This window comes from Mesoplodon bidens, assembly GCF_964165515.1.
Source record: "Mesoplodon bidens genome assembly, chromosome: 4".
Lineage (NCBI taxonomy): Eukaryota > Metazoa > Chordata > Mammalia > Artiodactyla > Ziphiidae > Mesoplodon > Mesoplodon bidens.
The window spans coordinates 146,106,424-146,120,097 of NC_138160.1; the positions used below are offsets into that span (position 1 = coordinate 146,106,424).

Sequence of the window (13,674 nt, forward strand, 5' to 3'; positions counted from 1 at the left end):
ACTTGATATTGTCTGTTTTGTCGTCATTTGCTTGCTTGCTTGCTTGTTTGGTTTTAGGCCTCCTAGACGGGTAGTGGTAATTCAATGTGGTTCGTTTGTTTGTTGGCAGCACCGCACATCTTGCAGAATCTTAGTTCGCTGACCAGGGATTGAATACCCGTCCCTCGGCAATGAAAGTGTGGAGTCCTAACCACCAGAGCACCAGGGAATTCCCTTGATGTGGTTTTACTTTGCGTTTTCCTAATAACTGATAATGTTGAGCAACTTTTCATGTGTTTATTTGCCATCCATGTATCTTCTTTGGCTTAGTATCTGTTTACATCTTTTGCCATTTTAAAATCGGGTTGTTTGTTTTCTTATTGTTAAGTTTCAAAGGTTTTTTAAAAAAATATGTTCTGGATACAAGTCCTTTTTCAGATATGTGATTTGAATATTTTCTTCCAGTCTGTGGATTATAGTTTTCCTAGCAGTGTCATTTGCAAGAGCAGAAGTTTTAAATTTTGATGATATCCAGTTTATCTATTTCTTTTAAATGAATTTGGCTTCTGGCATGGTATCTAAGAACTCTTTGCCTCACCTGGTGTCGCAGAGATTTTCTCCAAGAAATTTTTCTGTTTTTTACATTTTAGAACAAAGGTCGGCACACTTTTTCTGTAAAGAGCCAGATGGTAAATATTTTCAGCTTTGTGAACCATATGGTCTCTGTCACAACTACTCAGCTCTGTCACTGGAGTGCAAAAGCTGCCATAGACAATTCATAAACAAATGAGAGTAGCTGTGTGCTAATAAAACTTTATTTATGAAAACAGGAGGTGGGCTGAACAAATTTGGCCTGCAGGCCATGGTTTGCCAACCACTGTTCTAGGAAGCTAACTTTTTACCAGGCATAGAGGACATCCCACTCTGGATAACGAGAATGGGGTAATTACTGCCCAGTTTATCTTCCATGAAAGCAGGGCAAGGGAAAAGGCAGAAGAGTGGATGCCTAACTCAGAACAAGAGTGAAGAGAGAGGGGGATAAAGGAAAAAAAGAGGAAGGAGGAAGAAAAATGTTTGAGTCACATTTTGAGCAAACTTCAGCGTGCATTAGAATTCTTCAGAGTTAACCCTTGTACTTTGGTTCGGGCTTCAACAAATGTTTTTGTTTGTTTGTTTGTTTTCGAGCTAATGATCTATCTTAAAGTCTCGTGGCCACAGAAGGTTTAATAGATTTGTGGAGTTTTTCCTTATTAAACTCGTTAATGCCATGCTTTCTACTGAAAATTGTTATTTATTAACCATCCCCCACTAATAACATACTTAGATTGTGTCCAGCACCTTACCAGCCATGGGGTTGGTGTGTTCCTCGCACATATTTTCCTGCATATATATGATTATTTCTGTAGAGCAGTTTCCTACAGCTCTGAGTCAGAGGGTAGCATTCACATTAAACATTTTGATAGGACCTGCCATGTTATCCTTCCAAAAGGTTGTACCATGTCACACTCATATCGATGGTGAATAAGGGTGTTTTTCCCCCTTATCCTTACTTACACTGGGTTTTATCCATCCTGGATTGTATTCCATCTGACTGACACAAAGTAGCATCTCTTTTTATTTTGCATTTTCCTCATTGTTTGTGAACATGAGCTTCTTTTCATGGCTTATTAGCTCTATGAATTGCCAGCATCTATTAATTGCAGCTCATGTATTTTGTCCACTTCTCTGCTAGTGATATGTGGGTTTTTTCTTTTTAATTTGCAGATGCCCCAAATCAACTTTTCTCAACCTCAGCAGTACTGACACTTTGGATTAGATAATTCTTGGTTGGGGCTGTCCTGTCCTGTGCTTTATGGAGTATTTAACAGCATCTCTGGCCTCTACCCACTAGATGCTAGTGGCCCAGCACCACCCCCCAGTCCTGATAGCCACAGTGTCTCCAGACACTGCCCCTGTCCCAGGGGCTGGGGGGCGGGGAGGTGGGCAGAATCACCCCATGTGAGAACTGCAGCTCTAAATAAGATGATAGAGAGCAGGCATTTTCTCCCAGTCTGCTGCTTGTCTGTGTGTGATGCGTTTGCCGTCCAGAAGTTTTTAACCTTATGAAGTCTAAAGTTTCCGATCTTTCCTTTTATGGCTCTTGATGCTGAAATATTTTGTAAAGAGCAGGAAGCATAGAACATTTTCAAATAAATAAAAGAAATACTGGAAGACTGGACTAATTCTGCATGTTGTGTACGGTCTGAAGCAAGTGATAGGGTGGGAAGGTAGAGAAGACCTGAATGTCTCCACCAGAAAACAGGGAACCAGACCTGATTCCTCTCTGCTTCTTGATTCGGGGCAGGTGGGAAATCCTGTGCAGGAGATGTGTTCAGGTTTCTATATAACCGCTGGCAAGGCTATTTTTAGAGGAGGCTAAATGCTCCTGACACTGGGCACTGGGTTTGTTGTTGTTGTTGTTGTTGTTGTTGTTGTTGTTGTTTTGGCTGCTCTGGGTCTTTGTTGCTGCGCGTGGGCTTTCTCTAGTTGCGGCGAGCGGGGGCTACTCTGTTGCAGTGCGCAGGCTTCTCATCGCGGTGGCTTCTCTTGTTGTGGAGCACGGGCTCTAGGTGTGCGGGCTTCAGTAGTTGTGGCTCGCGGGCTCTAGAGCGCAGGCTCAGTAGCTGTGGCTCACTGGGCTTCATTGCTCCGCGGCATGTGGGATCTTCCCGGACCAGGGCTTGAACCCGTGTCGCCCGCATTGACAGGTGGATTCTTAACCACTGTGCCCCCCGGAAGCCCTGGGCACTGGGTTTTGAAGCATAAAATCAGGACTGGGCAGTAGGAATCTGGAGAAAGGAGTGGGCTGCTCCCCTGTAACCTACCCCGACTGATGGGCAACAGGGCCTTTTTCTCAGTGATGACATTTCAGCCCCACGGGGTGCCTATTTCTTTAGAGGCAGAGACACAGGACATCTTGGACGAGGCAGCCACAAAACAGTGCCTGTGAGCAAAACCTAGAGTGAGTGGCGCTTCCAGAAGAGTGGTCTTGAGCTGACTCTAGTCCGAAGCCATCACTGTGCTCTGGCATTTGTCAGTGAAAGTAAAGATTTGTGCAGGCGGCTAAAGGTATTCCAGAGCCTGCCAGCTTTGGAGACCAAGCTCCTCTAACAGAAAGAGAAATCTTAACCTCTTTCTTGGCTCAGTTGCTCTGTCTTGGGAATAAAGGGGCGCAGAGGACCATTACCTGCCTGCTAGAGTACAGACATGGTGCCTGGGTGGGGTGCTCAGGTGCACCTCGCAGGCTCCTCCGTGTACAGCTGCATCAGTAGGGCACATGGAGATGAGAGAAAGCAATCAGAGATCTTTGGAACGTTCTCAAGACAACCCACTTTTCCCAGAGGCTTGAATTGTGGTGCTGGAATTGTTTGTAGGTTTGTTTCCTTAAAGCCCTCTTGGTAAGTGGAAATGGTTGGACTTGGGCTTGTTTTATTTTTGTTTCGGTAGACGTTATTTTTAGAGCAGTTTTAGGTTTACAGAAAGATGGCGAAGAAAGTCCAGAGTGAGTTTCCATAAACCCCTCCTCCAACACAAAGTTTCCCCTATTATTAAATCTTGCCTTCGTGTGATATTTTGTTGTAATTGATGAGCTATTGTTATTACATGCTAGCTAAAGCCCAGGGTTTGCCTTAGAGGTTACTCTTCATGTTATATGTTCTGTGGGGTTGGACAAATGACATGTATCCACCATTACACCCTCATACAGAATAGTGTCACTGCCCTGTAAAACCCCGTGTGCCCTGCCTATTCACCCTCCCTCCCCACAACTCCTGGCAACTACTCATCTTTTTGCTGTCACTCTAGTTTTGCCTTTTCCACAATGTCGTATAACTGAGACCCTCTAGTATGTAGCCTTTCAAGCTCTTCTTTCACTCAGCAGTGTGCATGTAAGGTTCCCCCACGTCTTTGTGGCTTCCTAGCTCCTTTCTTTTTGGCACTGAATAACACTCCATTGTGTGCATGTACCAGACAACTGGCGTGTGTTTCTCCATTCACCTACTGAAGGGCATCTTGGCTGCTTCCAGTTTGGGGGAAGTTATGAATAAAGCTGCTATAAACATCCACATGCAGGTTTTTGTGTGGACATAAGTTGAACTTCTAGTGTTGAAAAGAAAAATGTCTAAATGCAACACAGTCACGAGCGTTGCCTTAATATCCTGCATTATGAACATTTGGGATTTACTTCCCTTTTTTTTTCCCCTGCAGATTAAAAAAAAATACAATGTCTAATGGTTATGAAGACCACATGGCTGAAGACTGCAGGGATGATATTGGGAGAACAAATTTGATTGTCAACTACCTCCCTCAGAACATGACCCAGGATGAGTTACGAAGTTTGTTCAGCAGTATTGGTGAAGTTGAATCTGCAAAACTTATTCGGGATAAAGTAGCAGGTAAAGAAACAAGAGCCGTTTTTGTGAAGGGGGTACGTGTGGCCATCCTGCTAAGCACTGTCTTCTTTGCCTGTGACCCTGCAGTGCTCCTCAGCCAGGAAGAGCCACAGCCTTGAAATGATAGCTGTAAAGTTTCATTTTTATCTCAACTCTGTTTTGCCCCCACCAAGGTGTAAGATTGGACGTAGGTTCCCCAAAGAGAAAAATCCATCATAAGATGGAGAGCATATACAAAACACGACGGTGGGAGGGGAGGGAAAATGAAGAGACAGGAGAACAGGGGCACTCTGAGAGCTGGAAGGGGCATGGTGCCACGTGTAGAAGGGACTCTGGCCAGCGCCCTGCCCAGGGCAGGCCCAGGCAGGTCCACCCTGTCTTCCCAGGCTCATATACAAGGTCAGGCCCGCAGCAGAACACTGAGTCCCCTGTGGGCTGTCCTTCGTTAGGTTTGGGCCACCCTGACTGTCTGCTGTTGTGCTATCAACTTAACATCTGAAACTGAGGTTGCACTCTCAGGGGGGCTTGAGCAGGGCAGCGGGTCATGGGCGGGCTGTGGGGTTGGCAGGCTGGCTCAGAGCCCCACCCTCCCACCCCGTCTCAGTGTCCCCATCCATGAAGTGGGGATGGTGGCTCCTACATCGTGATGCTGCCAGCTGCCTAAGGGTTTGCACAAGGCCCGGTGCCTGGTAAGGCCCTCCCTACAGAGAGGCCTCTGTTCTGAGAGCATGGTTTCAGGGGCTCTGGAGGAAAACATGGGGAGACCAGGTGCTCCGAAGCACTTCTTCCTTTCTTTTCTCCCCAGGGAGGAACGTTTTAGGGAGCCCTCCTCCTCCTCTCTCTCTTCCCCTCTTCCCTCCTCCTCCTCTTCTTCCTCCTCTCTGCATAACTGTGCTGAGGAATGGCCAGTCCTCTCAGGAGGGCTCTGGCTGCCACTCTGGCTTGTGGGACCAGGATTCCCTACACTGAAAAATAATTTCAAAGTAAAAGCCGTATTTATTATAGAAATCTAATATTTTATTGTATTTCAGTTTACATTAAAGTAGAGTAATATTATTGAACCCCATGTACCCATCATCCTGCTTCATGGACTTTCAGCCTTTGCCAATAACGTGAAGATGCCTGTACCTGAGGTGATTCCTGTAGAGGCTGGCTGACTACTATACAGGGAGTTGGTTCATCAGAACGGGACTTTGAACTCAAAAGTCCTTTAAGGACCCTTCCAATTCTGAGAGTCTGCAATGTAATAAATGTCTTCAAAATAGAATCTTTAGATAATACACAAAATTGAAGTGTTGGAATGTTCTAGAAGCCACACTCTCTCCAGTTCCAGGAGACCATCCTGAATAAGAGAGTCCTTGTTCAGAGGGGTTTGAAATTCTCCTGCACTGCTACTAAGTCTTTCATTCTCCTTTTGTGTTCTGGTGGAAGGGAATTTTCAGTCCTGTTGATATTCCTGACTTCTTTGTCTGTTGGCTTGTTGTGGTTTTCAAAGGAATGTGAGCTATGTTAATAGGAACACCTAGATTTGGCAAGATCAGTCCGGAGAGAACTGGTTTTGAGAACCAGCGAAAGCAGCAAAAGCGTAATTTGGAAATTATTTCAGTACAGAAATAGTCCTTTTCTGCTCTCCGGGCAAAGTTGAGTGTAATGCACCAGGAGTTGTGGAGTGGGTGGGCCTGGGTTTGTATTTCAGCTCTGCATCTTGCTAGCAGTTCTTTAAACTGAATGAACTTGACTTTATGGAAAACTTACCGCATTCACTTTTCTCCTCCTGCCACCGGTGTGTGAAAACTAATTAGAGGCTGGTCCCGGGCTGTGGCCTCACATCTCACTCTCTTTTGTCCTTTATTACACCGCTCTGCTGAAACCCCGGACTCGGTTATGTTCGTCTGACTGCTTTCTCCTGGCCTGGCTCAGGTGCCCACCCCAGAGAGAGTCTCGCACCCCAGCAGACAGGCACCCCGTCTGATCAAACCCCCAACCGAGTTCACAACACGGGCATCCCCGTGGCACAGCAGCCACTTCAGCGCATTTTCTCCCCTGAGGCCCCCTTTCCTCTCACATGATGACCGTTCCTACTTTACAGTGAAAATAACAGCTGTCTCACCTCTGTGCTGGATCCCTTCCCTTCTTGGCATCCCAGGAACCTCAAGTTATGCAAGTACCCACTTTCCTGGTGGGTCTTTCCAGGATCACCTGCCAGCATTCAAACACGCTCCAGCCTCTGCGCTCTTTAAGAGATGCCCGGACTCCCTCTAGCTCAGGGTTTCTCCGCTTGAGCACTGTTGACGTTTGGAACTAGATAACTCTTGTGGGAGGGCCGTCCTGTACATTGCAGGCTGTTGAGCAGCATCCCTGGCCTCCACCCAGTAGATATGCCAGGGGCACCTTCTGAGTTGTGAAAACCAAAAAATGTTCCCAGATGTTGCCATGTCCCTGGGGAGCAGAATCGCCCCCAACTGAGGAGCTGCTCTAGCTGATGTCCTCCCTCTCCTCCCAATCACAGAGCCATCTCCTCTGTCTCTTCCTTTTGGAAGCTTCCTCTTCCCTCGGGTCCATGAACCTGGCTTTCTCCTACCTCTGAGGCTTCCCTCTGTCTCTCTTGCAGCTCCTTCCCAGCCGCTGACCTAGGCAGTCCTCGGCTTATTCCCATGCCCCCTCTTCTTTCTAAGCCAACCCTCGGGTCAGCGGATGCACACCCACAGCTTAGCTGGACATTCAGTTTGGCCACCTCTCTTTCAACCAGAAAGTTCTCCTGAGCTCTAGGCCCTTCAGCCTCTCAGTGTTTCCCAAACTGACCTTGACTCTCCCACAAGCCAACTCCTTATTTCCCAGGGTCCCCATCTTAGCAGATGGCACCACTGTCCACTCAGTGGCTCCAGTCAGAAGTCTAAGCATGAGCTTTGACGTGTGTCCCTGACACTCGTCCTTCTGGTTGCTTCCATCCTTTTTCCTCCATCTCCTCTGCCACCGTCTTAGACCAGGCCACATGGTCTTCTGCCTGCCCTGTTGCTTTAGGCTCTTAACTGGCCAGCCATGCTTCCTCCAGCCCATTCTCCCAACTGCGGCAAAGGAATCTCTTTTTAACATACCAGATGTACCCTGTCACTCACCTGCTTTAAAAGCCTTCACTTCCTGGGCCCCGTTTGCTTTAGGATGTCTTTCCTGGCCTGATTTACTCGGCGTTAGATGATCTTCTCTGGGTCCCCACAGCAATCAGGCAGACCTGCAACGTGGGTTTCCACACTGCACTGGGGTTGCAACTTTCTGGTCCAGTAGGTCCTTATGGTTCTCGGAGGCGAGGACCTTATTGTATTCCCAGATGTAGCCAGAGTCAGTGTTTGTTGAGTGAATGAATGAGTAGATCTAGGGATTGGGGGAGAATGCAGATCAGCATGGACATTCATTCATTCAGCAAATATTTATTGAGTGCCGACCATGGGCCAAGCACCAGTGATAGGAGGAAGCGGGGACACCGTGGTGGCTGGGATGCTGAGAATGTTTGATGTGCTGGCCTCGAGATTCAGAGTGTTTCTGGCCAGCCAGTCCCCCCTGTGGGAGACATGCATTTGTTGATGCCTGTTCCATCCACAGTCACTACCTGGCCTTACTGTGCAGCCCTGCCCTGCTCTCTGTCCTGGTGTCTAGCCCCTCCTCAGATGACATATGGCCCACGTGGGACCATGAGCCAGCCTCTACCTTGCTGCATTACATCATGCTGGCCACTTGGTCCCCAGGCTCCAGCCTACCTGCTCAGCTTCTGTCTCATTGCCTTGCACCTCTGGTCAGGATAAAGCCCATACCCTGGCCTGCAGCTCCCAAGTCTCCTTGAGACCCTGTCCCCTTCTTCCCCAGCCACCGCACCCCCCCATTCACCCTCCTCTTGGGCTAGACTGAGCTGCTTGTCATTTCCCAGACACACCCTGCTCTCACACTCTTGTGATTTCTCCAGTACTCTTCCCGCTGCAGGGATGCCCTTCCACACCTACCCAGCTGACTACTTTTTTTCTTAATGCGAATCACCTCTGTTCCTTTTAGAAAAAAATTTAACATGAGACAAGCAGGAAGAAAAGTTTAAGTTACCCGTAATCCCACAACTGTTAGCTTTTTGGTTCACGTCCGTCCAGAGCGTTTTCTTTACATATTTATGGTTGTGAGCAGCCATGTGCTTTTACAAAAATGGGCTCGCACCTCCCAAGCTCTGTGGGAAACTTTTCTTCCTGTATCTGTGAACATTTTTCCCTGTCACTGAACACAGCTGTCTCATGGTCACAGGGGTTGCGTGGTATTCTGTTGCATGCAGGTTCTGAGTTTACAACAGGTTGTAACTGTTTTTCCATAGTTACAAGCCCGGTTGAGATAAATATCGTGGCACAAATCTTTACTCACTGGTTATTTCTGTAGGATATCTTCCTAGAAATGAACCGGCAGAGGGGAGAGAGTGTAGTTTCTAAAAGCTCTTGACCCTTATTGCCAACTGGCCCTCCAGGGGTCTGCGGTTCACCCTCTGCTCGGCCCTGCCATCCCCTAGGCCAGGCAGGGTTTCTCACCTCTTAAGTGAAAAATGACATCTGATCTTGGTGGCAGTTTGCATTTCTAGTAAAGTTCATCTGTTCTGGCTGTTTGTACTCTTCTTTTATAAAAGGACTCTTGTCCTTTGCCCATCTTCTTTCCTTTGGGGACATTTGCTACTTCTTATTTATTGCCTAATTAATTCACTCATCCCCCCCCAAGACCCAGTATCTCTCCATCAGTGATGTCTTCCCTTGAGCCCCGTGGACCTTTAGAGAAAGGACTCACGTTGCAGAGGAGGGCCTCGTCCACGGGGCGCTCACCTTCCTCAGCTGTGCACCCCAGGTCAGTGTGAGGAACACTAAGGGATTAAAACATTATGTCTGGCTGCTCTGGTCCACGAAAGCAAGGCGAAATGCCATGGAATCGTCTCTTAGTCTTAACCCTTGTCTAAAGAGAGAGCAAGATGTTTGGCAATGCAAGAGCACTGGCCCAGGGGTCACCCAGCCAGGCATGCAGAGTGCCCCTTGTGGAGACAGCCTTGCCTTCTCCAGGGCAGCAGCTCCCGGGTGCCAGCCCTTGGCCAGCCACAGCACCTGGGGACTGGGAGAAGTGCCTCTCAGGCCCCAGTCAGACCCACTGAGTCGGCCAGTCTGGGGTGTTTGAACCTTTCTGGAGGGAGGGCAACGCCGGTGCTGGGCATAGTCAGAACCAGAGCTGATAAGCAGTGCCCTTCCTACGGTGCAGGGAAGTGAGAGCTGGGGGGCGCTGGCCTCATACATCCCTAGACCAGGCCCAGGGTTTATTCATCCTCTGTCCCCGTCCTTCTTTCCCTCATCTCTTGCTCCTCCACCCTCCACCATATCTCCCATCCTGGGCTCTGGTTGCCCCCACCCCTGACCCTGGCAGGCCTCGACCTCCTCAAGCCCCAGCAGCCTGTACAGGATCCACGCACTGACCGGGCTTGTGCCTGAGCACCACCCCCCTGCTCCCCCACCAGACCTCAGACCCCCCTCATTCAGGGCTGGTCTTCCATCGCCCCTAAAGCAGGAGGGGGGCAGCAGCTGACCTGCCTTCAAGGCACTGACTGCAGCGGGCCCGCTGCTTCTAGGGGGCAGGATCATCAATTAGGGGCTTGGAAGTGTGGATCCCGACGCCTGGGCTGAGGAGGGCCCTGGGGAGCTGCATCATTACCCCGTGTGGCTTGTGGCCCCTGTTAGAGAAACAGTAACTTGGGAAGTGAGGGCCTTCCCGCAGGCACCTGCTCTGAGCACAGCCCGTTAAGTGGGGGCTCTTCTGCATAAGCACGGGGAGCCCCGCTCCTGTCGTGCACTTCCAGTGACCGTTCTCAACCTGGGCTCTGAATTGGAATCATTGGGAAGCTTTAAAAACTTCTGAAGCTGTCCCCACTCCTGCCTCGCCCACCCCCATTCTGATGTCATTGGTCGGGACGTGGCCTGGGCAGTGATAGTTTTTAGCAGACGCCCTGGTGATTCTAACAAGCGGTTAGAGTTGAGAGCAGTTGGTTTATAGTGAAGGAAAGGGTGGAGGTGGGCACTCAGCACTGTGTGTTAACGCTTTAGTCACCGGCCTCATCCAGTGGATGAAACCAGGGACTCCCCTTCATTCCTCACCCGCCTTCCCTCTTGGCGCACACAGCTGCCCACCACAGAGAGTAGAACACACTGGAGGACAAGAGCCGGTCCCAGCCTGAGAGTGCTGGCGCTTTAGGGACCTCAGCCCCACTGGAGCTCCCTGCTGCGTCAGCGATTCTGCAGGTCCTCTTGGTGACTCTTGCATCGCCACCCCTGCCCGGGCGCGTGGCCCCCGTCTCACACCTGTCTTCCCTGGACCATCTTGTGAGTCCCTCTCACACCACCACGGAGATTCTCCTTGTAGCACCTGTGTATGGCTTTGTTTTTTGGTTTCTTGCTTTGTTATCTGACTCACGCAGTGGGATGTGTTTATTAAGGCAGGAACTGTCCTCCTTTGTGATTATCATTAACCACCACCCCACCCCCACCCCCCGGCCAGCCTGACACGGGGACCGACACGTAGTAGGTGCTCAGCTAATACATTTGGGCTCGTTGAGGAAGAGTGGAGGGGGAGCAGGACTGGGGAAGGAGCCAGTGGCTGTCTGAGGGTGTGTGACTTCCTAGGTGACATGGGCAGGCAGCCCTTCCAAGGGCTACAGTGTGGAGGAGGTGGGTGGGGGTAACTTTACAGTGGAGAAACCTGGCAGACCAGCTGCCTTGGCCACGGGGTGAAGGCCAGCATCCACGGTGATGAGTCATGTGGACAACCTGCACCCCAGTATGATGGCACTAGAAGGGTGCTTCACTCTGTGGTCTTCCTCCTAAAAACCCATTATAACCCCAGTCCAACCATGAGAAAAACATCTGATGAACCCAGATTGAGGAGATTCTACAAAATTCCTGGACCAGTCCTCAAAACTGTCAAGGTCATCAAAAATAAGGAAGGTGGGCTTCCCTGGTGGCACAGTGGTTGAGAGTCTGCCTGCCGATGCAGGGGACACGGGTTCGTGCCCCGGTCCGGGAAGATCCCACATGCCGCGGAGCGGCTGGGCCTGTGAGCCATGGCCGCTGAGCCTGCGCGTCTGGAGCCTGTGCTCCGCAACGGGAGAGGCCACAGCAGTGAGAGAGGCCCGCGTACCGCAAAAAAAATAAAATAAAATAAAAAAACAAGGAAGGTGTGAGAAACTGTCCCAGCCAAGAAGAGCCTAAGGAGACTTGACAGCTAAATGTCAAGTGGGATCCTGGATGGCATCCTGGGACAGAAAAGGACACTAGGGGAAAACTAAGGCAACCTGAATCAGAGGTGGATGGTAGTTAATATATCAGTATCGGTTCACTAATGTAACAAATATACCATCCTAGGATGAGATGTTACTGATAGGGGAAACTGGATGTGGAGTATATGGGAACTCTGCATTACCTTTGTAATTTTTCTTTAAATCTAAAATATAAAGCATTTTGGTGTGTTTGTTTCAAGGTGGCAAAACTGGGTTAGGCTCTCACTGGGTCTCGTTATTGGCAAGATGGGCCTGGGTTCAGAGTCAGCACATCTGCCGTGAGGATCTCTGCCTGCCTGTGGCTCAGGCCTCATCATGTTTTTACCATCCAGTGGGGGGAGGGGGTGGTGCAGAGCTCAGAGAGGGCGGGCCTCTGTCCCACTCACCCCTCTGTCTCTGTGCCGAGAGCACTGGCCGGTGCACAGGGGCTGCCCGCTCGCAGAGCGTGTGGATGGGTAAGAAGCAGCTTGGCAGCGGTTCTCTTCCCTGGGCCGCCTCCTGCTCCTCTGCAGTGAAAATGCAAGGCTCCTTCCACTCCGACCCTCATCCATTGCTTCTCTCTGGGCCTCCCGGGGACCCACAGTCCCTCTCCTGCTGTGCGTGTCCCTCCTGTGTATCCAGTTGGTGGTCACTCCCGCCACTTCTGAACAGTTCCTCAAGAGGGAGTGTGGACACCCTGCCTGTAACCCTGGATTTCTTTGGGAAGAACTCAGGTTTGCACCTGCCTTACGACTCCCCCAGGCTTCAGCTAATGAGGCTGTTGCTGCGGGAGCTGCTCCCAGGGGGGCTCTGGATACCTGGCCGGGGCTGTGGAGGTGGGGCCCCGGCTTCTCCCTGTGCTTCCTCCCTCCTCCTCGAGCTGGGCGGCAGGTTTGGGAAAGTGAGTGCAACCGACACTGGGTGGCGCCAGAGCCCAGCAGGCCTTCCCAGTCTGGGCATGGAAGTAGCCGAAAACAGCCTGGACACTGACAGCTGATCGTAGTCAGGTTCTCCCCACCAGCCTGTCCTGTGTGCTGCTGTGACTGTCCTCCTCCTCACCCCCCCACGCAGTCCCCCTCGGAGCCACACAGAGCGGCCGGCACCAGTGGGACGGCTCCTTGTCACTGCTTTGGTGATGGGTTCCCTAGGATGCTCTTAGTAACACAGAGTTTCTCTTTAAATAAACTTTTTTAAAAAAAGTAACATTTTGTAAATTTGTTCCTTGCAGAAAATGTACAGGTTTGCCAAGGGAGTGTAACAAATAAACCATCAATATAGATTGTAACCGTCGATCTCTACCTCCCACCTTCCCAGAGGCCATGGCTCTTAGTGTTCTCTCTCGGTCTTCTCTCTGGTCTTGTCCTTTTGAGCCCAGCTGGACATAGTCCTGTTCATCCTCCCCATCTCTCTGTCTCGCTCACTCACTGGCTCTCGGTGGTTCACCCATGTCCCTGTGTTCTCCCACACAGGACACAGCTTGGGCTACGGCTTTGTGAACTACGTGACTGCAAAGGATGCAGAGAGAGCGATAAACACGCTGAACGGCCTGCGGCTCCAGTCAAAAACTATTAAGGTAAGGAGCTGCAATCACCATCTTGTTCATTCCTGGCTGCACAGAGATCTGTGCTGAGCCCTGGCCTGGGTGAGAGACCCCCCTACCCTTACTTCACCGTCACCATCACCGCACCATTAGCACAGTTGCGCCTTAGAGGCCTGCCGCTTTTTCAGGGCATCTGGGGGGCCTCCTGTCTGCTCAGAAGAGAGACTTTGCATGTCAGATGTGTGTCGGGTGGTGACCGTCCCAGGCCTTGTGCCTCTGGCTCATGTCCTCCTCAGCCCCACCAGCAACGAGAGGGTCCCCTTGAAGGACTTAGGCTGGGACAGCCCCCTCCCTGGCCCCGGGTGTCCCTTGTGTGTTGGCTCACAGCAGCCTCCTCTGAAGGCCTCCCCGCCGGTCTC

General features: G+C 50.4%; 1 protein-coding gene across 1 annotated transcript in view; it reads left to right on the forward strand.

The window, feature by feature from the left end:
- The window catches only part of ELAVL1 (ELAV like RNA binding protein 1), a 40,870-nt gene that overhangs the window by 10,773 nt on the left and 16,423 nt on the right, over positions 1-13,674 (forward strand). Inside the window, exons 2-3 of the mRNA XM_081231670.1 lie at positions 4,225-4,412; positions 13,185-13,288. Of these exons, the coding sequence (XP_081087796.1) occupies positions 4,241-4,412; positions 13,185-13,288 (276 nt within the window). The 5' untranslated portion in view covers positions 4,225-4,240. The remainder of the gene's footprint in view (positions 1-4,224; positions 4,413-13,184; positions 13,289-13,674) is intronic.